This window comes from Rhinopithecus bieti, unplaced genomic scaffold (assembly GCF_001698545.2).
Source record: "Rhinopithecus bieti isolate Rb0 unplaced genomic scaffold, ASM169854v2 scaffold_40803, whole genome shotgun sequence".
Lineage (NCBI taxonomy): Eukaryota > Metazoa > Chordata > Mammalia > Primates > Cercopithecidae > Rhinopithecus > Rhinopithecus bieti.
This window is the reverse complement of record NW_016816762.1, coordinates 457,375-484,694: the sequence shown is the minus strand read 5'-3', so window position 1 is coordinate 484,694 and position 27,320 is coordinate 457,375. Positions and strand designations below refer to the sequence as shown.

At 43.5% G+C, this 27,320-nt stretch overlaps 1 protein-coding gene across 2 annotated transcripts; it reads left to right on the top strand.

The window, feature by feature from the left end:
* Positions 1-1,142: 1,142 nt before the first annotated feature.
* ZBTB21 (zinc finger and BTB domain containing 21) lies at positions 1,143-24,516 on the top strand. Of its 2 annotated transcripts, XM_017855218.1 has the most exons (3): positions 1,143-1,273; positions 17,225-18,840; positions 19,444-24,516. In XM_017855218.1, the coding sequence occupies exons 2-3, from the start codon at positions 17,238-17,240 to the stop codon at positions 20,436-20,438; spliced, it is 2,598 nt and encodes an 865-aa protein (XP_017710707.1). In that variant the 5' UTR covers positions 1,143-1,273; positions 17,225-17,237; the 3' UTR covers positions 20,439-24,516. The 2 variants fall into 2 exon arrangements, with proteins under 2 accessions (XP_017710707.1, XP_017710706.1); XM_017855217.1 differs by having other exon boundaries at positions 17,225-24,516.
* The last annotated feature ends 2,804 nt before the right edge of the window (positions 24,517-27,320 follow it).

The window sequence follows — 27,320 nt, the reverse complement described above, 5'->3', positions numbered from 1 at the left end:
CAACTTTCAAAAACTGTATTTGGAAAGTAACAGACCCTTGACAATTATTAACGGGGTTTTATATCCCGGAGTTTGAGTGTCTGCGGGAGAACCGTCCCTGCAGGAGGCACTCCCCCTCCACCTGCGACCCGGGCTGGGAGAACACACGGAGGGCTCTGTTGCGCGGTCTCCGCCAGCGAGGCTTTCCTCCCGGTCGGTGTTGACAGTGTGGCATTTCTGTTAACTACTTTCTGGTTTTGACTGAAAGCGAAGTGAGTTTTCTCATCAGTGGAGTTGTAATATTTCTGCAAAAAAACTGACCACAGCCCTCCGAGACACTGATGAGCGGGGCACTATGGAAAGTCTCGGGCTGCCTGCCGGTCGCTGTGGACGCCCGACGGGGATCAGGGCCGGCCAACAGGAGTCACCCTCGGACCGACCACCATCTGAGCGGCGAAGGAGCCCGGACGCCCCGGCCGCGGCCGCCGGGTCCCCGCCCAGGGGCCAGGTGGCCAGGTCGCGTCGGGAGAAGAAAATGGAAGAGCTCTGAGCGACTATCGGCCGGCGCCTCCCCACGCGGCCTTCCCTCGCGGGCAGGGACCCTCTGCCGCCGACCCGAGGACCGCAGGGCCCCGCTCGCCGCCCGCGCCCGTCAGGAAGCCGCGCGTCGCTCCCGTCGCTGTCAGGGTAGCCGGCTCGGGGCGTCGCCCACCGTCCACCGGTGCACTGGAGCGCGTCCTCCCCTCGAGGAACTAAGCGGCCGCGCCACGCATCCCGCCGCGCCGGAAGCGGGGACTAGGGGCGGCCCAGCCTGGCAGGACCGCGGCGGAATGACCCGGGGCGACCCCGCGACAAGGGCGCCTCCGGCAGGCGGCAGAATTCCCTGAGAATCGGCGCGCTCCTCGCCGCGACGGACTCCACCTGGCCGGGGCGCTCGGTCTCCTAGCCGTGGCCACCAGCCCGGCCGCCTCCCCTCAGGGCCGCCGCAGCCTCCCCTCAGGGAACGAGGGCGCAGGCTTGCAGCGCGGCGGCGTCCGTTCGGCGAGCGGCTGCCGGCAGGCCCTCCCTCCCCGGCCCCCAGCGCCGCGAGCCCCACCCGCCCCGCCCTCCGGCGCCCAGCGCCCAATCAGAGTGCCGCGCACGTGACGAGCGCTGCCTGCGATGACCTCATCCCTGGTGTGGGATGACGTCAAATTCAAGATGGATGGAATCACAGCGGCAGCGGCGGCTGCGGCGCGCGCGAGCCGAGTGTGAGCGGAAAGGGGCCCGGCGTCTGCCTCGGGGCTGAAGACCGGTGAGTAACTGTCACGCCCCTCGGTCTAGGAGAACTGCGGGGCCCCCTGGGAGGCTACAGCCTCCCCGCAAAACGCGGCCTTTCCTGACGTAACTCTGAGGTGATTTCTATCCTCTTTTTTCTCCACCAGCGGGTTGCGGGCTCCGAGCGCTTCTGCGCGTGCGCGGGGCCTGGGCGCTCACCGAGCATGCCCCGGGTTCCCACGTAGCCGATTGTACCCTCACACTGCGCATACTCCCTGCCCGCACTTGGCCTCGCCCTCGCGAATGCGCATGCTCCATTCCCTCACGGGCTTCACTCGTCACCCTAGCCAAGCTGCCCCGGGTTAGGGGACTCGCCTGGCCCAGGCGCGCGCCCGTCGCGCGGAGCGGTTGAAATGCCTGGTGGAGAAGGGCGCGTTCTCCGGTTCTGGGCAGGGGTTGGGGTCCGGCGGTCCGGGCCGCGAGGTGCACGCGGAAGCTGGCACGTGGCCTTGGGGACCCCGCACCTGCCGCGACCCGCCTCTCCCTTCACGGTCCGGGACCCAGCCCCGCCGCCCCGTCCTCGGCGTAGTGGCCGGAGCGTGACCGCTCGGTGCCCGCCGGACGCTCGCTCCCCGCCCCCGGCCCGCCTTCCCGCCCCCGGCCCCTCCCGCGGACGCCTGGACCTCGCAGCGCGTTTCTTTCCGTCCAGACCCCCTGCAGACCTTGTGTGGGACTTCCCGACGGTCCCGCAGAGCACAGCACCCTCCGCTGGCCAGGAGCTCTGCTGCTCGGCCGGCGACCGTCTCCCCGCTGGAGGAGCCCCTTCCCCCGGCCGAGGTCTGCGGCTGTAGGGGCAGGGAGTCAAAACGCAGCCGGTGCCGGCCTTAGAGACCCCACGGCAGCCCCGCCACATGTCTTCTCGGCTTTTCGGGAACACTCCCGGTAGTCCGTCCTCAGAGGCTCCTGCCTTTCCATCCTAGCACACCCCTGGGGGCGCGCACTCTACCCCCGGGGGCGCGCACTCTGCCCCCGGTTGCTATGCGCTTCCAGCCACTAGGGCTCTGCGGTTCGGGAGAATTCCGCAAGAGCGCGCGTTCGGAGGCGGGGTGTGTTTAGACAGGTATCCCGGTGGGATTGCCTGAGCGAGAGGAGGGGGAAAGTTAGACTTCACACGGCCTGGGGTTTTTCCTTTCTTGCAAGCACTCGCAGCCCTGGCACCGAGCCTCCGAGGGCACGCGTGTATTACAGCATAGTCCAGCGATTGTTCACATGATGACCCTGAGCGCTCAATTAAGCAGCTTACATTATGGTCCTCATACCTTGTTTAAGAAGACAAGAAAGTGGGTTAATCCATTTTAGAAAGATTTCTCATGGAAAATTATCATTTAAAGCTTTCCTCGTGTACTTGAAGGAGTAAATCATGATCTCTAAGGACTGGTAGTCATTAAGTTTAAATTTAAGCACCCCTAAATATCGATGTTGAAAAGAAAGTCGAAATTTGAAGTGTTGGTTTACTTAAAAGTAACTTTTGTTTATTTTCCTTTTAACACTATTGAAAGCATAATGTGCTTCATTCTGTTGAAACAGAAATTGAAGATATAACCCCTGCCCTCCAGTAACTTACACTATTTAGGAGGGAATATTAGATGTGTACACTGGTAAGGAAAAATTGTAAATAACAAAATTGGGGTTATTAAGAAGGTCTCTCGATAGAAATGAGATAATTAAAGGGACAATTTTTTCTTTTCCTTTTTTTTTTTTTAATTTTGACGGAGTTTCACTCTTGTTGCCCCAGGCTGGAGTACAATGGGATGATCTTGGCTCCCTGCAACCTCCGCCTTCTGGGTTCAAGCGATTCTCCTGCCTCAGTCTCCCGAGTAGCTGGGATTACAGGCGCCCACCACCACACCCAGCTAATTTTTTTTTTTTTTTTTTCCAGTAGAGACTGGGTTTCACCCTGTTGGCCAGGATGATCTTGAGATCTCCTGACTTTGTGATCCACACCCGTTGGCCTCCCAAAGTGCTGGGATTACAGGCATGAGCCACTGCACCCAGCCGAAGGGACAATTTTAGTTGTCCCCAAAGCCAATGGAAGTAGAGCAGATCATAAGCTATTTAAGAGCTAAGTTTGACCAGGTCGCAGTGATAGGCTATAAGGGAAAGAGAAGAGATTTCTGGTTTTGGAAACTTAGGGGGTGACAACACACCAAAGTAAATCGGGAATATGTGAGGACAAGCAGATGCAGGAGCAGGGGTGGGAGGTGTGGAGTTTAAGTACCATGCTGGACCTGAGGATATACTGTGATGAAACTGTTCAGTAGGTACCTGAGAGGCTGGAGCCTCAAGAGTCTAAGCAGAGATACAGACTTGGGAGTCATCGTCCAGTAGCGATTAAAGTCACAAGGTCTGATAGAAAAAGCAAAGAATACTGCCCCGTGTTGGGGCTCAGTAACGGATGCTGGAGAAATAAAGGTGAGCCAGTCCAGGTCTTGAGCCTCAAGTTTGATGATTTCTCTCTTTGCCCAATACCTAGCTTGCTAGGCCTTGTGCTGGGCATCAGGGATACAGGCATGCAAGCAAGGGTTCTTTCTTTAGGGAGTCCCTTGAGGGAGACATGTAAAAGCAGATCAATTGAAGAAGTTGTGGTGGTATTACAGAGAGATGAAGTATTGTGGTTTAGATGACTGAACTACTGGCTAGGGGCAACTACAAAAGCTTTGTAGAGTCGGTGACATTTCAACTGGATCTTTCGGTAGAAGTTAACCAAGTAAAGGAGAGGGAAGAGAGATCTTGGGTGGCAGAAGCTGGATATGCAAATCTGTAGAGTAGATGGTAAGGAGTGTCCAATAAGGGTGGAGAGATGAATTGTAACCAAAGTATGAAAAGTCTTGTATGCCACTCTATAGTTTGGATTTTCTGTAGAAATAGAAAAATCAGTACAGTACTCCAAAGCAGGGCAGTGATGTAATGTGCTTTACTTCAGCGAAACAACTAACAGCCATAATTTTCACTCCTGCATTTAATTGGAGTGAAGAATACAGAAAAATCAAATCTTTATTGTTGTGGAAGATAACATGTTGAGCATTGATAAGAATGCCAAAAGATATTAAATAGATTATCAGTCTTTAAATAGCTTTCAGTCCTCTTGGGGAGACACAAATGACTAACAATAAAGGCAGTGAATAAACATGTAAATGGTGCTGAAGTTGAAAGGAGGTATTTGCCCGTTATAAACTGAAGTAGTCAAGAAAGGTATATTAGTTTGCCTGGGCTGCTATAACAAAGTACTGCAGACTGGATGACTTAACAGATTTCTTTTCTCACAGTTCTGGAAGCTAGAAGTCCAAGATCAAGGTGTCAGCAGGGTTGGCTGCTTCTGAGGCTTCTCTTTGGCTTATAGATTGCATCTTCTTGTCCCTACTTGGTCCTTCCTCTGTTCATGTCTTTGTGCTAATCTTCCTCTCCTGTAAGAACACCAGTTACATCAGTTTAGGGGTCACCCTAAAGCCCTCATTTTAACTTAATTACCTCTTAGAGACCATGTCTCCAAGTACAGTTACATTCTCCAGGTGCTGGAGGGTAAGTCTTTATCATATAAATTTGGGGGGGAAGAGTGGGGACACAATTCAACCCATAATGGAGGATTTTATGGAGGAGCTGGGACTTGACCTGAGCTTTGAAAGGTGATTCATGTTCCGAGTAGTGTGCTGAGGAGGGGTTTAGGTGAGTTCTAGGACTTTCCAGATTGGGGAATGGAAGAAGTCAGATGTGCAGGTTAGGTCTCAGAGACAGAGTATCTGGAGCAGGAAGGTATCACTAGGGAATAACTAAGGGAAAGGAAAAAAAATTTTTTTTTTTTTTTTTTTTTTTTTTTTTTAGATGGAATTTCACTCAGCCTCAGCCGTCACCCAGTGGTGACTAGAGTGCAGTGGCACGATCCTGGCTCACTGCATCCTTCACCTCCCAGGTTCAAGCGAATTCTCCTGCCTCAGCTTCTCTAGTAGCTGGGATTACAGGCACCCGTCACCACACCCAGCTAATTTTCCTGTTTTTGGTAGAGACGGGTTTTACCATGTTGGCCAGGCTGGTCTCGAACTCTTGATCTCAGGTGATCCACCCACCTTGGCTTCCCAAAGTGCTGGGATTACAGGCATGAGTCACTGCACCTGGCTAAGAAAATTTTAAAAGTCATTTGAAACCAGATTTTATAGAGCCCTGTAGTCATTTTTTAAAATATTTTAGCCTAATGAAGAACAATTGTTTTTATTTTTTTATTTTTAAACAGGATCAAAGCTGGTTCTCTTCATTCAGATCTTAGATCTCAGCTGAAATGTTCCATCAAGGTATTTTCTGACCATCTTCTCTAGGCACTGCATCCAGCGATAGCACCTTATTTATTTCCACCATAACGCTTAGCAGAATCTGAGGTTATCTTTTTATTTGTTTCCTTATTTAGCATCTGATTTATCTCACTAGAAAGTGGGGGTCTTGTCTGTTTATTGCACCCCTATATTTCAGATAAATCTAACCATGCCTTGTACAGAATTGGAATTCAGTAAATAAGTTGAATTAATAATAGGAATATTTAATGTGTATGTTGGGTGAATGATCAAAGCTTTGTTCTAAGAAGCTCAGGCTAGCAGCTGTATTAGGATGGGTTTGGAAGGCATGACAGGAGCAGTGAATACCATGTGGAAATATATTAGGGTTCTTTAGTAACAAGAACAGAAAATGGCTGGCTTGAATGGAAAAAGTAGTTTATTGTAAAGATACAGGACTTAAGAGCTAAAAAACTGGGCCAGGAAGAAGGACAAAAACCAAGCTAACTCCAGGAATCTATGTAGCAGGCACTAGCAAGGTTGCATTTTTCAGGCCTCCACTGAGATAAATCAGCTTCATTTATTTATTGCCTTTGTCCTTCTTCTCAGGATTCATATTCCAAGGACAAAGTTTCTGATTGGTTTGGCTTTGGTTGTATGGTTAGCCCAGAGCTAGGGGAGAGGAGGACATCAGGCTGTGTAGCACATCAGGCTGTAGCACACAGTGGGACAAGAGCAGTTCTTCTATAGCAAAATCGTGGGGCTGTTAACAGGGGGTGGAATGGCTGTGTAGTGGCGGGAAGAAAACAGCCAAGGCTGTGACCAGAGTCTGTTAAGGTGCAGAGGAGCTTGAACTATGTTAGAGTAGGATCATTCTGCTGAATGTGGCAGAGAACAAACCATCAAACCAAAATCAAACCCCCTTGGTAGAGACTGAAAGTGTGGTGAAATGGAATACAAGATAGTAACATAACTTCTCTTGAAGGATTGGATAAGCTAGTCTAGGTTTGAAATCTGAGGACATTTGCACTGTCACCAAGTGAGTGATGATAAGACCGAAACTCAGAGGCAGCTTCCTATCACCATCGAATAGTAAAATCCATTGGTAGGTGTTATGGCTAAATCCTGAGATTAGGGTTTGGGGATAAGCAGTCTGTGTGTGTGTGTTTATATTCCAGAGTCAAATGTAGATGCTTTGTTTTTTAACTAGGTGTTTGCCTTGTGTTGCATGCATTCCTTCTTTTCTAGTATCATGGTTAGGACTATAGAAGCAATCCCCAATATTCCAAAGGACCCATGTTCCCAGAGTTGAATTCTAGGTTGATGCTGGATGTAAAGAGACATTTTCCTGTAGAACTGGTAGTAGCAGTTTTGTGGCTAGTCTGGGAGCCAACTTAATTTATAATGTACCTTTAGCTATGACACTAGTCCAAGTAGGTGAGACTATTTTGATCCCTTTCCATCTCTCTTTCTCAACCCCTCACTCACCCCCTGGTACCCTTCTGAGTGCCAGCTCATGCTTTGCTTTCTTCTGCTTCTATCACTAGAATGCTCTATATTCAAAATTGCCTACCTTCCCTCTCCCTCAAAAATCTTTTGCATACAACTGATTTAACACTCTATAAAGGAAAGTATTTGCATTGAATTAATTTATGTTAAGATATGAGGCTGGGCGCAGTGGCTCACACCTGTAATCCCAGCACTGTGGGAGACCAAGATGGGCGGATCACCTGAGGTCAGGAGTTCGAGACCAGCCTGACCAATATAGTGAAACCCCGTCTCTACTAAAAATACAAAAATTAGCCAGGCCTGGTGGCTGGGGTCCCAGCTACTCAGGAGGCTGAGACAGGAGAATTACTTGAACCCAGGAGGCAGAGGTTGCAGTGAGCCAAGATCGTGCCACTGCACTCCAGCCTGGGTGACAGAGTGAGACTCCATCTCAAAAAAAAAAAAAAAAAAAAGTGGGACATGAGTCCCCCACCTCCTTAGCATTTATTACCTGAGGAATTTGAAGTGATGGTATGAAATAATCTTCTGGAATCCAGTTCTGAAGGGTTTTGTAGCCATTCCAGGGAATTGGAAGTTGAGGCCAGGGCAAGCCCTTGCAAGCTTTTAAGCCCCAGCAAGGCCCGATGAGCATTTCTGAAAATTGTCTATGGTAGAAATGTAAAGAATGGAACCTTTAGTATTACAGGTTGACTATTCCTTATCTGAAATGCTTGGGACCAGAGGTGTTTCAGATTTCAGATTGTTTGGGATTTTGAAGTATTCGCATTATACCCGGTGATTGAGCATCCCTAATCCAAAAACCCAAAATGCTCTAATGAGCCTTTCCTTTGTGCATCATGTCATTGCTCAGAAAGTAGTTTTGGGTTTTTGGACTAGAGATATTCAGCTTGTATTATAATTGTCAAAGGAGTGATGAGTCCCAAGCCTTCCTTAGGACTATTCACTCATAGTTAATAGTGAGTAGTTCCCACTATTCACTCATCCACCATCCTACCCCCTGGCCAAATTAATTGCTTCCTGGAATCGGTATCCCCATAGCATTCTTCACATTCTTCATTAATTGTTGTCTGTCCTACCATGGAAATGTGAACTACAGGAGAACAAGAAGCAGGCCAGTTACTCATCTCCCCATCACCAGCACCTGTTGTGATACATGGTGGGTAGCAGGCCCACACAAGCATCTGCGAGGGGAAGGGGAGAAGGAAGGAAGATGTGCATGTGCCACATGGGAAGTGCTGAACGTACTGGGGCTTTTGAACATGTTGCCTCTTCTGTCTTTCATAAAAATCCTATGTAGTGGGTAGTGTTAGCCATGTTTAACAGGTAAGGAAACTAGTCAGAAAGGTTGAGTCATCTTTAGAAGGTTACATGCCTACTAGGTGGCAGAGCCGGGATTTGAGACAAATAGACTGATTGGAAAGGCTTTTCCGTGGAACTGTAAGGTACTCCGTGAATTGTTAACCATAAAGATTCTCTCATTTTGAAATTTCAGAAGACATGAAGTAGAAACAATCCAGGCAGGCTTTGGGAACCTATTTGTGTGCGAGGATCAAAGTGGTAAGCAAGCCAGCCCTATTTCAGAAACTGGTTTTCCTGGGGGGTTTTCCTTTTAGCTTTTTCTGTTGCTCATAAATAGACCTTTTCTTCCAAATTTCACCCACTTGTCTTTTAAGAGCTCCAAGGTTTTTCCGCCATGACTGAAGTGGCAGAACTTCTGCCGTGATGAGTCAGGTGGAGATGAGCCGTGGAAAGGAGGGGCGTAGATGGTGGTGGCAGCAGTGCATGTTTATATGTAAGATGCACTGCTTCTGTAAGTCAGAGGCCCTGATTACTCATAATGAAAACCTGCATGGAAATTTGGAGTGATGTGCCAGCAAACTTACCGGTCTAGATCTGAAAAATACAGAGGAGAAAGTACACCCAGCAACAAAGTTTGCCTTATCTGACAGCAGAAGAGCAGAGAAATCAAAAGTTTTTGAGGATTCGGTCTACACAGCCACCAGCCACAAACAGGCTTGCTGGATTATCTCGTGATCCTCAGCAGTTGTGATTTTCCCCCTTTTACTTACATTCTTGATGGAGCATTTTATATTTTTAGGTAATTGTTAAACTCAAATATATTGTCATTAAAACACAAAAATTCCGTATGTTGTCTGTTTGCAGTTAGAGTAGGAAAGGGTACATTGTTTTCAAAGCTTAATTGAATTAAAATGTAAAAAAAGCAAGGGCCTTAATATAAGGGTGAAGGATCTGCATCTCCTGGCTACCCCTCTCTCCTATCTAGACATCTAGAGTCTCTAGATCCTGGGGTACTGGGGAGAATGAACAATGTTGCTTTCCTGTGCAAGATCCTCAGATAACATACTTTAGCCCCCAAGGCACTAATGCCTCCATCTTCCTCCAGCCTCATGGGCGTTTCCTCCCCCATATGTACCTTTACCTTTCACCAGACAAAGCCTCCTGCTCTGTCTTGTCTCTGTGGTGTTGCATGTACTGCAGCCCAGCCAGCTGATATGAATCCTGCCCTGCTACTTATTATCTGTCTGACATTGAGCATGTTACTTAACCTTCTGTGCCTCAGTTTTCTCATCTGTAGAATGGAGATAATAATAGTACCTAATTCCTAGGGTTGATGTCAATATTGAGTTGATACGTAAATAGTGTTTACTTTTGTGTATGTGGCAGAATAAGCACCCAAATTATAGCTGTTATTAAGTACTTAGTTGCTGTTCTTCTGAAGGGAATGAAAAATAAATACTTATCCCTTGAAATGCCCTTCATCCTTCCTGCCTTTCTCTTCCCGGCATTCCCTATAAAACTTTCTTTGTAGAACGCCCTTCCTGGTCTCCATCTCACCTGGCTCTAATGCCTGTCATCCATACTGTGTCTCTGCCTCTACAAACATCCTATCTGCTGCTTAGCATGTTGGACTAGGCTGATGAATTGACCTGTCCTCTTCCTGCGCAAGACCTTAAGCTCCATAAGGCAGGGCCGTACTTGTTAAATTGGTATCTTCCATGTCTAGAAGTGTTCTAGCACACACTAGACAGATGCTAGCCCTAAGTCTATAACTGTCTGGATGACCTTAGGCAAATGACTTGACCTCTCAATGCCTCAGTTTTCTCATTTGTGAAAAGGATTGATGACACTGTGTAGTTCAGAAGATGATACGAGAATTGGAAGAGGAAACTAGAGGCAGTGTCATGTAGGGGTTAAGAGCTTAGCCTCTGGAGCCAAGCCAGCTGATGCGAATCCTGCTCTGCTACTTACTATCTCTATGACGTTGAGCATGTTACTTGACCTTCTGTGCCTTAGTTTTCTCATTGTAAAATGGGGATAATAGTACCTACATCCTGTGGTTGATGTAAATATGGAGTTAGTGCATAAAAAGTGTTTACTTTTGTGTATGTGACAGAATAAACACCAAATTTTAGCTGTTGCTAAGTACCTAGTTACTGTTCTACTGAATGGAATGGAAAGTAAATACTCTGTAAAGTTGTCCTGCACTTGTGTATCAGGAATTTGGACATCCCAAGGCACTTTTCAGGCTGGTGTGATGGCTCTAAATGGAGGTTATAGGGAAGTTAGGTTTTAAGTCCCCAATAATTTTCAGGGACAGTGAGTATTTCTCTTACAACTTAACTCTGAGTGACTTTATTATTGTCCCCTAGTTCATAGCTGTTTTCATTCAAAGAAGATAGAAGTCTGTGATCCAAGAAATTTGAAGCAGTGACTTAGAGCAGAAATAGGGATCATGATACTTTGAATAATGCATAAAGAAGGAAACCTTTCTAAACAAAGAACAGGGACACAAATACTGCTTTTCTGGCAACAGGATGCATACGGTCTGTGGAATATCATTTGCTTCAGGTCCAGGGATGTAGAAAACTCCCCTTGGTTTAGTCTTCACACTAAAGGGCCAGGACAAGCCCTTGGAAGGGAGGTTTGAAGTGGTTAGCCTTTACCTGTGCTTCAAGTTCTGTTTGTGTCTTAGTTTGGATTCCCCCAAAAGTAGACCCTAAGATAAAGATTCAGATGTAGATGTTTATTTGGGAAGTGATCCCAGGAAGCACAAGAAAGGAAGTAGGGACAGTAAGGCAGAGATAGAGGCTCATAAAGGGTACACTGATGAACAGGTTGCTGCTCACATGTAGGATATCAAAACTGAATTCTTAAAAAAATCAGAACTCCTATTTTTTCTGTCAAACCTCATCTCTCCTAAGGATGCCCTTCCAGTTATTTTTGCAGAATGCTTAACTCCACACCTTCTGTTTTCTCCTGCAGTCTGTCCACTAGAAATCCTAATGACTCTGCCTTTACCTCCATTGCTACCACCCTAGTCCCAGCCACCATCCTGTCTCATCTGGGTCATTACAGTGGACTGCAAGCCGGCCCGCAGCTTCCATCCTAACCTACCCTCTGTTGTCTACTCTCAACAACAGAGCCAGAGCAATCCTTTGGAAGCGTAATTCAGATCTTTGTCATTCCTCTGCTCAGAATCTTCAGTGGCTGTCCATTTCATCCATAGTAAAAAATAAAGTTCTTCTGGAGGTCTCCCAGCCCTTGACAGTCTTTCTTCTTCTTGCCTCTCAGATGTCATCTTGCATGGTTCCCAGCACACACTGCTCCAGCCCTTCTGTTGCCTTAGCTTCTCCTTTTGTTGTGGTGTTCTTCCTCATTTATCTCCATGGCTCATCCCTCGCCTCCTTCATACTTTCTCTGATCCCATTTTTTTGAGTGAATAACATGAGAAGTTCCTGGTACATTTTTGTAGTGTAGGTTCCTGTATAGTTAGGTGCCATGTAAATGGTAGTGACTATTATCTTATTTAATTCCCACAATAGCATTATGTAGTAGCTGCATTATCCTTATTTTGTAGCAAGGTAAACTGAGGCTCAAAGAGGTTGGTTAGCCTAGAACACTGGCTCTCAAAATATTTTGACTGACCCACAGGAAGGAATACATTTTATATCTCCATCCAGTCCATGCTTGCTTATGTGAATATGTACATATATATAATAGAAACAAAAGTTTCTCAAGCTCGTAATTAACCTTATGACATTTGATGCATTCTGATATTTTCTGCTCTGTCCTAGTCATTTATTTTTTAATTGCTAATTTTAAACCACCAAATTGAGTTTAAGAACCCCTTTTGACAGAGACTATCCAAGCCTTTAATTCTGTATCGTTAATTCTGTGTTACAGCTTTTCCCTGTGGCAACATCTGAACTAGCTTTGTCAAAAATTATTAGTGCTAAAAACTCCTCAGTACCCAGCTGAGTAATACATGTAGCATTATAAGCTTATGTCTTTTTCTGCTGACCTCTGTAAAAGATGATAAGGGTTTCTTTATATAGATAGATGTAAAGAACGTCTGGTAGGAATAAAGAAAATTTGAATGACTAACAGAAGAAAAAGGAAGGGAAATTATCTCTATCAAGTAGTCACAAATAGAATAATTTTAAAAAAATAGAGGAATTAAAATTTACCATTTACTTTGAAAGGATGGTAGGCGGGAATGGACAGAAACTTGGTACAGTCTGACCAAAGCAGTTGTTTGTGGACAGGCTAAAGGCATCATCTGTAGAAGCAAAGTCCTGTGTCTCAGTCGGTTCAATTGAGTCGCATCTTATCAGGGAGTCAGAAGGAATCGCATACTGCATGTGGCCACTCCCAGGTTGACAGCCTAGGAGACTCTGGGCTCTTCTGAAGAGCCTGGTGGCTGGAGTAACCAGCAAAGGCCAGAAGAGAACGTACAAATGTGCTGGGGTCAAGTTTGGTTCATCTACAATTTGCCCTCTAGAGAAAGATAAAACCGTCACAAATATTTTTAGTTACTTGGGATACATTTAATCTTAAAAATAAATGTCTTCACAATATTTGAAAGAAAATATGGCATTATAAAATGAAAGGGATGAGCCAGGTGCCTTGGCTCACGCCTGTAATCCTAGCACTTTGGAAGGCTGAGGCAGGCAAATCACCTGAGGTCAGGAGTTCGGGACCAGTCTACCCAATATGGTGAAACCCCATCTATACTAAAAATACAAAAATTAGCTGGGCGTGGTGGTGCACGCCTGTAATCCCAGCTACTCAGGCGGCTGAGGCAGGAGAATCACTTGAACCCAGGAGGCAGAGGTTACAGTGAGCCAAGTTTGAGCCATTGCACTCCAGCCTGGGCAACAGAGCGATACCCCATCTAAAAGAAAAAATGAAAAGGATGAGGTGTTAGAGGAACAGAAGCCTAAATAAAGGGTCAGATACACAGAGTCAGGCATTGTCTCTGCGTGAAATGGCTTTGTCTGCATCGAGAATATGATGGGATTAATCTGCCCTGTTTCTTTGATACCATATTAGATGCCTATTAATCCTGCAGTTTCTGAAAATTAAGTGCACATTTGTTGAGTTTTCTTTAGATGAACTCTTTGCAACAACCCTGCAAGAGGAAGGCACAGTTGTCATTCCCATCTCACGTGAGGGACCTGCCACACCAAGAGGCTAACAGAAACACCCAAGGACTATCAGCCAGCCTGCAAGGAGCTGGCATCTCAGCCTGAGTGTCTGGCACCAGAGCTTGCACTCTACCACTTGGCCTCCTCTTTTCATGTTTAGATTTGAAGAGCATTTCAGTGAAATCTCAGTTTAAACTCTTTAATTAAATTTAGAACTGGGCTAAAATTTCCTTTGTGCTATTGTTGAAAATGTGATTTGGTAAGAAAATAGTATTCATGAGATTGCAAGGCAAATAGCATAAGAAAGAAAACAAACTTCGTTTATTCTTTAACACTTATAATCTTTTTTTTTTTTTTTTTTTTTTTGAAAAGGGTCCCGCTTTTCCCCAGGCTGGGGGGCAGGGGGGGAATTTTGGCTCACTACAACCTCCACCTCCCAGGCTTAAGTGATTCTCATGCTTCAGTCTCCTGAGTAGCTGGGATTACAGGCGCATGCCTCCATCCCTGGCTAATTTTTGTATTTTTAGTAGAGATGGGGTTTCACCATGTTGGCCAGGCTTGTTTCGAACTCCTGACCTCAAGTGACCTGCCCGCTTTGGCCTCCCAAAGTGCTGGGATTACAAGTGTGAGCCACCGTGCCTGGCATAAACACTTTTGTTAATAATTAGCAAATAATTTTTCTCTCTCCAAATTCTTATCTATTTTTAAAGGTCTCTTGGCCAAGCTCAGTGGCTCATGCCTATAATCCCAACACTTGGGGAGGCTGAAGCAGGAGGATCTCTTGAGCCCACAAGTTGGAGACCAGCCTGAGCAACATAGTGAGGCCCCATTTCTAAATAAAATTTAAAAAAAATTACCCAGGTGTAATTAGTCCGTTTTCATAATGCTAATAAAGACATACCTAGGCTGGGTAACTAACAAAAAGAGGTTCAGTGAACTCACAGTTCCATGTGACTGGGGAGGCCGTGTAATCATGGCAGAAGGCGAGTGCCGGGCACATCTCACATGGTGGCAGGGAAGAGAGAACTTGTGCAGGGGAACTCTTCTTTATAAAACCATCAGCTCTCCTGAGATTTATTCATTATCTCAAGAACAGCATAAGAAAGACCAGCCCCCATGATTCAGTTGCTTCCCACTGGGTCCCTCCCAGATGTGAGGAATTGTGGGAGCTACAATTCAAAATGAGATTTTGCTGGGGACACAGCCAAAATATATCATTCCATCCCAACCCCTCCCGAATCTCATGTCTTCACATTTCAAAACCAATCATGCATTCCCAACAGTCCCCCAAAGTCTTAACTAATTTCAGCATTAACTCAAAAGTCCACAGACCAAAGTCTCATCTGAGACAAAGCAAGTCCTTTCCACCTATGAGCCTGCAAAGTCAGAAACAAGTTAGTTACTTCCCAGATACAGTAGGGGTACAGGCATTGGGTAACTACAGCCGTTCCAAATGGGAGAAATTGGCCAAAACAAAGAGGTTTACAGGCCCCATGCAAGGCCAAAATCCAGCAGGGCAGTCAAATTTCAAAGCCCCAAAATGATCTTGGACTCTGTGTCTCACATCCAGGTCAAGCTGATGTAAGAGGTGAGCTCCCATGGTCTTGGGCAGCTCCGCCCCTGTGACTTTGCAGGGTATAGCCCCCGCTCCTGGCTGCTTTTATGGGCTGGCATTGAGTGTCTGTGGGTTTTGCAGGCACACAGTGCCAGCTGTCGGTGTATCTACCCTTCTGGGTTCTGGAGGATGGTGGCCCTCTTCTCACAGCTCCACTAGGCAGTGCCCCAGTGGGGACTCTATATGGGGGCTTCAACCCCACATTTCCCTTCTGCATTGCCCTAGCAGAAGTTTCTCCATGAGGGCCCTGTCCCTCATGGAAGGGACACAGCCCTGTAGCAAACTTCTTCCTGGACATACAGGTGTCCACATGGAAACTGTCAATGCTTGGAGCTTGCACCATCTGAAACCATGGCCCAAGCTGTACCTTGGCCCCTTTCAGCCACGGCTAGAGCACCTGGGACACAGGGCACCAAGTTCCTAGGCTGCACACAGAAAGGGGTCCCTGGGCCTAGCCCACAAAACCAGTTTTTCCTCCTAGACCTCTGGGCCTGTGATGGGAGGGGCTGCTGCAGAGGTCTCTGGCATGTCCTGGAGACATTTTCCCCATCGTCTTGGTGATTAACGTTCGGTTCCTCGTTACTTAGGCAAATTCCTGCAGCCAGTTTGAATTTCTCCTCAGAAAATGGGATTTTCTTTTCTTTTTACTGTTAGGCGGCAACTTCTCCAAACTTTTATTCTCTGTTTCCCTTATAAAACTGAATGCCTCTAACAGCACCTGAGTCACCTCTTGAATGCTTTGCTGCTTAGAAATTCCTTCTGCCAGATACACTGAATAATCTCTCTCAAGTTAAAAATTCCATAGATCTTTAGGGCAGGGGCAAAATGCCACCAGTCTCTTTGCTGAAACATAACAAGAGTCACCTTTGCTTCAGTTCCCAACAAATTCCTCATCTCCATCTGAGACCACCTCAGCCTGAATTTCATTGTCCATATCATTATCAGCATTATGGTCAAAGCCATTCAGCAAGTCTCTAGGGAGTTCCAGACTTTCCCTCATTTTCCTGTCTTCTTCTGAGTCCTCTAAACTGCTCCAGCCTCTGCCTGTTACCCGGTTCCAAAGTTGCTTCCACATTTTTGGGTATCTTTTCAGCAGTGCCCCAGTCTATTGGTATCAATTTACTGTATTAGTCCATTTTCACACTCCTAATAAAGACATACCCAAGACTGGGTAACTTACACGAAAAAGAGGTTCAGTGGACTCAGTTCCACATGGTTGGGGAGGCCTTATAATCATGGTGGAAGGCAAGGAGGAGCAAGTCACATCTCACATGGCAGCAGGGAAGAGAGAACTTGTGCTATCATGAGAAGAGCATGAGAAAGACCCTCCCCCATGATTCAGTTACCTCCCACTGGGTCCCTCCCACGACTTGTGGGAATTGTGGGAGTTACAATTCAAAAGGAGATTTGGGTGGGGACACCACCAAACCGTATCACCTGGCAAGGTGGCATATGCTTGTGGTCCCAGCTACTCAGGAGGCTGAGTGGGAGGATCGCTTGAGCCCAGGAGGTTGAGGCTGCAGTGAGCCATCATGGTGCCACTGCACTCCAGCCTGGGTGACATAGAGATACCCTGTCTCAAAATAAAAAATAAGGGTCTCAAAAGACCTGCTTTGCAACCAGTTGTTAACAGTTCACATTATGTTTAAATATATGTAGTAATAAAGCTGATTTTCTTTCAGAATTATAGACTTCAGGGGTTTTGATAATTCATACTTGTTTTCTGAATTGATAAGGAATAGTGCCAAGCATCAGATGGATAAGGACCCTAAATAATAAACCTTTATTTTCAAATATTGCTTCCATATCCACCTGCCAAGTTCTGGCAGCCTTTTTGATGGTATGCAAATGCCTATGTTATAGTTTCTGCAGTTCTTCTGTTTTAATGAGGACCTACTTAAACCACGAGACTTATTTTACATTTTCACCATTATTTAAATAAGATTGTTCATTCATAAAGCTTCTGTCAGCCTACGATCTGCTAAATATTGGTACCTTTGCAAAGACAGTTGATGTTCCCTGCTCTTGAGGAGCCCTTCATTCCAAGGGAACTTTTCACTGCAATATCTATAGTAATTTTACATTTTGTCTTTTAGATAAACTCAAGCCATGGAGGGATTACTGCATTACATCAACCCCGCACACGCCATTTCTCTCCTAAGTGCCCTGAATGAGGAGCGTCTCAAAGGACAGCTGTGCGATGTGCTGCTGATTGTTGGAGACCAAAAGTTCCGAGCTCATAAAAACGTCTTGGCTGCCAGCAGCGAATACTTTCAGAGTTTATTCACAAATAAGGAAAATGAGTCACAAGCTGTATTTCAGCTTGACTTCTGTGAGCCAGATGCTTTTGATAATGTTTTAAACTACATTTATTCTTCCTCTCTATTTGTTGAGAAGAGCAGCCTTGCTGCTGTGCAAGAACTTGGCTATAGTCTTGGGATTTCCTTTCTGACAAACATCGTTTCTAAAACACCTCAAGCCCCCTTTCCAACGTGTCCTAATAGAAAAAAAGTGTTTGTAGAAGATGATGAAAACAGTTCTCAAAAGAGAAGTGTCATTGTTTGTCAAAGTAGAAACGAAGCACAAGGAAAAACTGTTAGTCAAAATCAACCTGATGTAAGCCATACTTCCCGGCCCTCTCCTAGCATTGCAGTCAAGGCTAATGCCAATAAGCCACATGTCCCAAAACCAATTGAACCACTTCATAGTTTGTCATTAACTGAAAAGAGTTGGCCGAAAGATAGTTCTGTGGGATATGCAAAGTCTCTTGAGCATTCTGGATCTTTGGATGATCCTAATAGAATCAGTTTGGTGAAAAGAAATGCAGTATTGCCTTCAAAGCCTCTGCAAGACAGAGAAGCTATGGATGATAAACCAGGTGTGAGTGGTCAGCTTCCAAAAGGAAAAGCTCTAGAGCTGGCTTTGAAGAGACCACGGCCACCTGTTTTGTCTCTCTGTAGCTCATCAGAGACTCCCTATGTATTCAAAGAAACTAACAAAGGAAATGGTCAAGGTGAAGATAGAAACTTGTTGTATTATTCAAAGTTAGGCTTAGTGATCCCATCCAGTGGGTCTGGTTCTGGAAACCAAAGCATTGACAGGAGTGGCCCACTTGTTAAGAGTCTCCTGAGACGGTCTTTGTCGATGGATAGCCAGGTTCCTGTCTATTCACCTTCCATAGATTTGAAATCTTCCCAGGGATCATCTTCGCTGTCCAGTGATGCACCAGGGAATGTGTTGTGTGCTTTATCTCAAAAGTCATCTTTAAAAGATTGTAGTGACAAAACAGCCCTAGATGACAGGCCTCAAGTGCTACAACCGCATCGCCTCAGGTCCTTTAGTGCTTCTCAGTCAACAGACAGGGAGGGAGCCTCCCCTGTGACTGAGGTGCGCATAAAGACCGAGCCCAGCAGCCCGCTGTCGGACCCCTCGGACATCATCCGCGTCACTGTGGGAGATGCGGCAGCAACAGCAGCTGCCTCGTCGTCGTCGGTCACGAGAGACCTGTCTCTGAAAACAGAAGATGACCAAAAAGACATGAGCAGACTCCCAGCAAAAAGGAGGTTCCAAGCGGACCGAAGATTGCCGTTTAAGAAGTTAAAGGTGAATGAGCATGGGTCTCCTGTGTCAGAAGATAATTTTGAGGAAGGCTCAAGCCCTACTATCCTTGATGCAGATTTTCCAGATTCTGATTTGAATAAAGACGAATTTGGTGAGTTGGAGGGGACGAGACCAAACAAAAAATTTAAATGCAAACATTGCCTTAAGATTTTTAGATCAACAGCAGGTCTTCACCGTCATGTTAACATGTACCATAACCCAGAAAAGCCCTACGCTTGTGACATCTGTCACAAGAGGTTTCACACCAACTTCAAAGTGTGGACACACTGTCAGACCCAACACGGCATAGTGAAGAACCCATCACCAGCCTCTAGTTCACATGCTGTTTTGGATGAAAAATTCCAAAGAAAGCTGATTGACATAGTGAGAGAGAGAGAAATTAAGAAGGCCCTGATCATTAAGTTAAGGCGCGGCAAGCCTGGTTTTCAGGGACAGAGTAGCTCCCAAGCGCAGCAAGTCATCAAGAGGAACTTGAGATCTCGAGCCAAAGGAGCTTACATTTGTACTTACTGCGGAAAAGCGTACCGCTTTCTCTCTCAATTTAAGCAGCACATAAAAATGCATCCAGGAGAAAAACCCCTTGGAGTAAATAAAGTTGCTAAACCAAAAGAGCATGCTCCTCTTGCAAGTCCAGTAGAAAACAAGGAGGTTTACCAGTGCCGTCTCTGTAATGCTAAGCTCTCTTCTCTCCTAGAGCAAGGAAGCCACGAGCGGCTGTGCCGGAACGCGGCCGTCTGCCCTTACTGCAGCCTCAGGTTTTTCTCGCCCGAGCTGAAGCAAGAACACGAGAGCAAGTGTGAGTATAAGAAGCTGACCTGCCTCGAGTGCATGCGCACCTTCAAGTCCTCTTTCAGCATCTGGCGGCACCAGGTTGAAGTCCATAATCAGAACAACATGGCACCCACCGAAAACTTTTCTTTGCCCGTTTTGGACCACAATGGTGATGTAACTGGTTCTTCAAGGCCCCAGTCCCACCCTGAGCCCAATAAAGTAAACCACATCGTCACCACAAAAGATGATAACGTGTTCAGTGATTCTTCAGAACAAGTTAACTTCGACTCGGAAGATTCGTCTTGTCTCCCTGAAGATCTTAGTCTTTCCAAGCAACTGAAAATCCAAGTCAAAGAGGAGCCTGTGGAGGAGGCTGAGGAAGAGGCACCCGAGGCCAGCACAGCCCCCAAAGAAGCGGGTCCTAGCAAAGAAGCCAGCCTGTGGCCCTGCGAGAAGTGTGGGAAGATGTTCACAGTGCACAAGCAGCTGGAGCGTCACCAGGAGCTTCTGTGCTCTGTGAAACCATTTATTTGTCACGTGTGCAACAAAGCTTTTCGCACTAATTTTCGACTCTGGAGTCACTTCCAGTCGCACATGTCTCAGGCTTCAGAGGAATCGGCACATAAGGAATCTGAGGTGTGCCCTGTTCCCACAAACTCTCCCTCTCCACCACCTCTGCCACCGCCACCGCCACTGCCCAAGATCCAGCCTCTGGAGCCTGACAGCCCCACAGGCCTGTCCGAAAACCCAACTCCAGCCACAGAAAAACTGTTTGTGCCCCAAGAATCAGACACCCTTTTTTACCATGCCCCACCCCTTTCAGCAATCACATTTAAAAGACAGTTTATGTGTAAACTTTGCCACAGGACATTCAAGACTGCATTTAGTCTTTGGAGTCACGAACAAACACACAATTGAAAGACCAACACTTTTTACCTATGGGAGGCAGTCCCCAGATTTCAACCGGAATTGTGAAATGTGTCATAAGAAACAAAATATTTTTTAAACAAGAATAATAAAGGTTGGAGATTGTTAGGCTTGAAATTAAGTTTGAGACAAATTGATAATTACTTAGTAAAGTCCTTAATCAACTTTAGAAATACACCTTTTAAAAGATTGTGATTCTGGACCTTACAAGAACAAGATGGTTTGATTTCGTTAATGTTGAAATTGGATTAGTCTTGATTGTGTGCATGGTTCCTCATTCCATGGTGTCGGTATAATCATTTAATTGAGGTTTTTGGTTTTTTACTGATTTGTAATTAGTGGAATACTATCGAAGTATTCCTTCTTTTGATTATTTTACACACTTGAGTTCTAGTTAAATCTTAACCATGTTCTTAAATCCAAAATATATCAGGAAGAAGTGGAGCAGTTTTCTGTATTGATTTGTATCTTAGACTACTTTAGCAATAAAAGATAAATCTCAACTTTGATAAGTTATCCTGACACTTGATAAAAATAAATATTTGGTATTTTGTGGTCATGTAGAGCTTCTTTTTGTATGACAATTGTGAGAAATTTAAATCAGCAATAGTAACACTTAGATCTTTATAAACTAACAAAAACTTGTTCTCAGTCAATATAATAAACGATAAACTCTAAGGAAGACCTGGGAAATGAATGCAATTTATGGAAGTCCCCTACAGTCAGTTTATAAAGGTTTCAGTAGTGATAGACATTGTGATAAAAACTTGTACCATGTTACATGTACACTGCACCACAGTCTAAATTCAGACCAGCATTTGAAGGACTGCAGATGTTTCATTTCCTCTGATTTATGCTGTCACAAATTGAAAATCTGAGTGTAGTTAGGACCAAAAACAAAGCTAACCATATGGCACTAATTTTGATTTTAACATTAGTATAAAAAATAAGGTCGGGACATATATTTAAATAGATCCCAGATACTCAAGAGTTAGCACAGCTGATCTAAAATTCTAAATTACCATTTACTTCCAGATAATTCAGAGCAGAGGAGAAACATCTCCCTGCAGTTTCAACATGCTTCTCAAGAACAATATATACAACATACACATTTTCCTGCCTCTCTTTTGTGACAGTTTCTGTTAGAATTTTTTGGTGGTCTGGTGGTTAAAATCAGCAAGGCCATTCTCTACATCATTGCTTAATATTTCAGAAATAGGTATTAAAGCACTATCAGTGGTCCAAAATTAGTTTTCGCTACTTATTTTGGTCCGTGGGTTTTGGGCTTTTCAGAGAATACTATGTATAATTTGTAATTGCAAGCCTTTCAATAGGATATCCAAAGTTCAATGTGGTGTTTCAAAAGGGAAAATTTTTACTTGTAGGGGTGGGAATTAGATGTACTTAAAAAAATGAAACTACAAAATCCTTTTAAGAAAGTAATACCAATTTAGACTCTAGTTTGTGTTACAAGGTATTCTTTCAAAATTTTTTAAAAAGTCAACTACTGTCATTAAGAAATAACTTTAAATGTGTGCTCTAGCAGAAAATAACTCTGTACCCATCAGTCTTATTGCCAACATTCCATCCCACTGGGAGGAAAGAGAATTCTCATTTTTTTAGTGAACCAGACATTTTTATAAAATACTGATTGACTTTGTACATTATAGATATTATATATGAAATTTTGCCTTGTATTCTTTCACTTGAAAAAACTCCAAAATTCCACATTTTAGTAGTTACTTTCTATTCTTTCTTAAATTTGATGGAGAAGGGAAAATTAATTGCAGTTATTGATTCTTGCCATCTTTATTTTCCTAAAGAAATCTATGCATTTTAAGGATAAAACTAAAGCATATGGCTTTACATGAAACATCAGGATGGATTATTGTACATTGAATTCATTCCCCGTATAATGTGGTATTTCTTACTCTGACCATCTTAGTAGCTGTCACTTCAGAAGAAGACAGTTTCCCTGAGTGATCATCACCTACATGGCCATTAGAGTATCTATTGGTGATAATTCCATGATAACAGAGTATCTTGGCATTATAAATTCAGTATCCCAGGACTTGAACCTTTATGCTACATTTTTGAAGATTTTTAAAGAATAATATTGTTAATCAGTAAAAAAAAAAAAAAAAATATTTTGATCTAAACATAGGTTCTGCATATCTGTTAGATTTTAAAATGACTGGTGTTTTGTCTTCACATTTTGTCTAAGCAAGGAATATAAGATTTCAAATAAAATTTTGAACCAAAACATTTATAATGCCGTTCTGGTTTTCTATTACTTTTATACTGTACTTAAAAGCATTAGGCTGAAAGAGTTTATTTTGGTGGTCAAAAAAAATGCTTCCACTCGTAACTATTTTAAATGTTAAGAAGTAAAATAATGAAAGATATGTTAATTACTTTATTCAGTAAAGTTTTTTAAGAATGTTTATCTCAGCCAGTAGGCAAATACTTGGTGTAAAACAAGTTGGTCTTAAATTGTTGCAACTCATTAGCTAGTGAAGATATTCATGTAAATATCTTTTAGGATTGTAATTAATTTTGAAAATGTAGAAAGCTCTTTATTCCATGTAAGTATGCAGGATGCCTGCTTTTTTATGCAGTTGTGGAAAGAATGTAAAATGTTTTAATATATTCTTTGTTAATCTGAGAACTTCATATTGAATCATTTTCTTTATGTGGGAGAAGGAGGGAGTAACATAAAACGTGTTTTTATCACTCAAAGTAAGCAATGGAGGTAACAAATATTGTGCATTTTAACAGTAATATTTGAAGATTTGTAGAATATTCACCTTTAAAACTAGTTAGTATGCATTTATAATTTTACCAGAATATACAACTAACAATTCAACAGTGATGTTCTTTACATTTGTGGGGAGATGTGTGATGTTCTTGGTATCCTGGTTTGGAATGGAATGTTTATAGCCTTGCCAGTAAAAATATGCCCCAGCACTTAATTAGTGACCGTTTGAATCCATATGTAGTCCCATTGGTGCTAATGAGAGTAGCTGCTGTGAAACAGGAATAAAATGTGTCTGTTCACGGAGGTGCAGTGTGGCTGCATCTACAAAGCCAACTGTCTGATCAAGGTGAGGGAGAGATATGAGAATTAACAGATCTAAAGTTGGCCTTTGTTGCCTCAAATTGGGTTTGTACACACGTGCATGCGTGCGTGTATACAACTGTAATCTGGAACTTTAAGAAGTAAAATTATTTGAAATTTCTTAGTAAAAAGTAATTAGGTATAATTCCAAATAGATTTCTGTATAAATTTTATCTAACTGGATTACAAGTCAGTTTGTCAACTTACAATGTCTCAGTGATGTTTCTGCAATAATTGTGAAATGCATTATTGATTTAAATAATGCTAACACATACTCTTTGAAAGTGTTCTTTAACACTGACTACTAAACTTTAAGTTTTAAAAAATAGGTTTTCACTTATGGCTTTTTGTGGTTTTAGCACTTTAAAATTTAATTTTGTAATTTTAATATGCTCTTTCAGTGCATCTCAGCAGGTACTCCAGCTTATGGCATTCCCATGTGACTCGGGGGAAGACAAAGTCGGTGTTTAGATTCTGGAGGAGAAAAAATGAGTTACAGTGTCAGGTGTTTTTAAAAATTCCTTTTAGAGACAGTCTTTTGGGAACCAAAGCATTTTACTGTAAATCTTTAAAATAACAGAATTCAGTGCTCTTTCGTCATTTGTTAGTGCTGTCCAGATTTTTCACACAGTTATACTCAGTTAATACTAATTTTCAGAACATTAGTCCAAGGCTATTTCAAGTTTTCCGTTGAATATATGCTTATGGTTAAAAGAAAAACACATGAATGGTTTTATAATTCTGTATATTTTGTCATATGCCTTAGCAGAGTAAGTCATTTTTCAGTTTTACTTAGGAATAAGCTTTTTCGAACTGAAAATTCATGGTAAAATAGGATTTCTATCTAATGTTAATCCATTGCTTATTTGTATTCAATTATTTTGTCTGTTTACTTTGCTTAAATGTTGAGAATGATTGGAGTCAATAAATTTGTACTGTATTTTGCTTTGAGTCAGTCTCAATGGTATGCTCTGTACTTTGATAGTAACCATGTGTAGCATTTACATTTATGAAAGTAAAGTTAAAATCTTATTTGGGTAATGTGAATAGCCACTTATGAGTTGTGAGAGATTTAATTTTCTCCCATTCCAGGTTGCTTATCGAATTAAGGTTGTATTAAAACTTTAGTTATTTGGGCACCACAAATATATGATGATTAAAACCAGATAGGCAACCATATTTGCTCATCTGCCATTTCCTTTACTATTCACACGAGTAGTTTTTAAGGTGATGGGGCAGGGGGATAAATGCAAAAAAAGAACATTTTTAAGTACCCTGCATTAATATTTCTGCATAGCAATTGATAAACCAGTTTTATTTGATAATCTAAAGAATTTAATGTCATAGCTTTTTTCCATTCTAATGAGGCTTTTCTGTAAAACTGGGGTATATCATTTTTTAAATTTTATTAGCTCTCCCTGTAACATGAACAGCTGAACTGTAGATAGTCACATTAATGCCACCAAGCTGACTGGAAAATAAGGAATTAGAGAGAAGGTACAGAGACCCGCAGTGAGTTGATCAGTGCTGATTCTCACCTGCTTGGACTCGCACTTCTTGGCTTCTGACAGTTCTGTTTTCCTTTGCTGATATCCTAAACTAGCCTTTCTCGGGAGCCTCTGCCCAAAGTGTCTTGAACACACTGTACCAGGAACAAATTATACACACACACACACACACACACACACACACACACACACACATATATACACACACATATATTTTAATCTTCTGCTTTAACCTTTTTTGTTTTTTTTGTTTTTTTTAGCAATAACAGGCTTTATGAGGTTTGGGATTGCTGCACTCCTTTGCATCCTCTCAATCTTTGGCACATACTCAAGACAGCAAAGTGTGGTAGCAAAATCATGTCCCCAGTGTTTAATATTTTCCCCAGCCAGAGGCAAGATCTTGGCTCAGTTCTTACAAACGTGAGCTCTATGAACTTGGAAAGTTGAGTGCAGGTGTATGTGTGAAGATTTGCCATATTGTCATAGAGGCACTTTACAAATGCAGCACGGGGAAACCCTGCTGCAGCATTAATTTGGGTATCATGCTATTGACCATCAGCCCCTGTCCTCCACAGGAGAGTCCTTGGTCAGTTCATCCACCTCATGATAATGCAAGTCTGCCTTTTGTGCAGTGCCTTAAATCCCCCTTGTGGTTGGCATCATTTCCTCCAGAAAATACTTCCTGGCCCCTTTCCAGGTGCTCTTCACCCCAGCCCACAGCAGTTGCCCCTCCTAAGTGTTGCCCATAACACCCTGATATCGGCCTGTCATTCGACTTGCTACTTTCTATTTCATCCGCGTGTGGTTTATCCTGCTAGACTAGGAGGTACCCAAGGATAGGGGCTATTCCTTGCGTTTCCAGGACCTGGCAAAGGGAAGGTGCCTATTAAGTATTTGAGAAACAAATACAGCAAAGAAATTTTGTCCAAGGCAACAGTCAACCAATTTGTTTTTAGCTGATATGGGAAAGTTAGTGAAGATCTCTGCAAATAGTCTCCAGAGTTTGATTCACCTACACAGTAAGAGACCCATAGTGTATTTTAATTTTCATATGCTTCTCAGTATGCTCAAGGGAGAATGAAAATGTTCGAATGGCTGGTGTTAGATTGACAAGTTTCTGGAACTTTATGAATCCCAGGCGCTCTGTGCTGCCATGATTGTTTTGGATGTGTGACAATCCATGTGCATCACTGGCACTGCCAAGGTCCCCCTTACGACACCCGAGTGTGGACAGTTGCCTAATAAACTCATCAGTAAACCTAAGAAAAGGAATAGTAACTAATTCAGAGTGCTTATTGTGTGTGAAGCACCGTACAGGCGTGTGGTGGTATTTGTAAACCATTAACAGACTTGTTTTTCTTAACTTTTTACTCCAATTCCCCATTCTCAGGTATCCCAGTCTCCTGCAGTCTGGAATATTCCTTATTCTCTCTCTGGCTTCTATGGCCTTGATCATTTGGAAGACTTGGAGTTTGTCCCATGCTTTCTCGTGGCTGAACCATCACTATGCATTTTGCGGTCAAAATATGCAGAATCTGTATTCTCTTCATTTCAACCTATGGATGGCATCTGATGCCTGTATGCCCTGTTGCTGATGGCATTCATTTTAATCCTTTGACTAAGGTTGACTTCTGTCAACTTCACTATGTTTGCCCCCATTTGTAGTTAATAAGTATTTCGTGGGGAGATATTTTGAGACTATGTAAAGTTCTCCTCATCTCAATTCTACCCACTAAATTTAGCATCTCTTGATGTTCCTTGCCTGAATTAATTTATTTTTACAGTTGTTGCCAAATGGAGGTTTTCTCGTACCATCATTCCCTCTTCATTTATTTGTGGGCTTTCTACTGCAAGAAAAAAAAAATTCTGTAAGTCCCATTAACTTACTCATTTACATGTGTACGTGTTGTGGATTCATAGATTCCTATTCTGTTCATTGGTTTCTAATCAGTTCCCACCTTTTTTATTTTTTTTTTTGATGTTCAAATTTTCCTAAATTTAGTAGTAGGAATTTCAAACCAGGCTGCTGCAAGCTTTGACATGTCCTCTTGGCAAAGTTTGACACGTCCTCTCGGCAAACTAAGAAAAATGCTCAAAGAGCTTGAGTTTTTTTCTTAATTGCTGCTACAACAAGATGTTCCAGACTCATCTCCCTCTTTCCCTGCCAGAGCCCTGAAACCAGCCATTTTATTTTTGTATATGTAATAAGCTCCAAAATTATTTTTTATATTTTATATATATATATAA

Coding starts and splice junctions, on each gene's coding strand:
- ZBTB21 (XM_017855217.1), top strand. CDS start 17,238: ATGGAGGGATTACTGCATTACATCAACCCCGCACACGCCATTTCTCTC.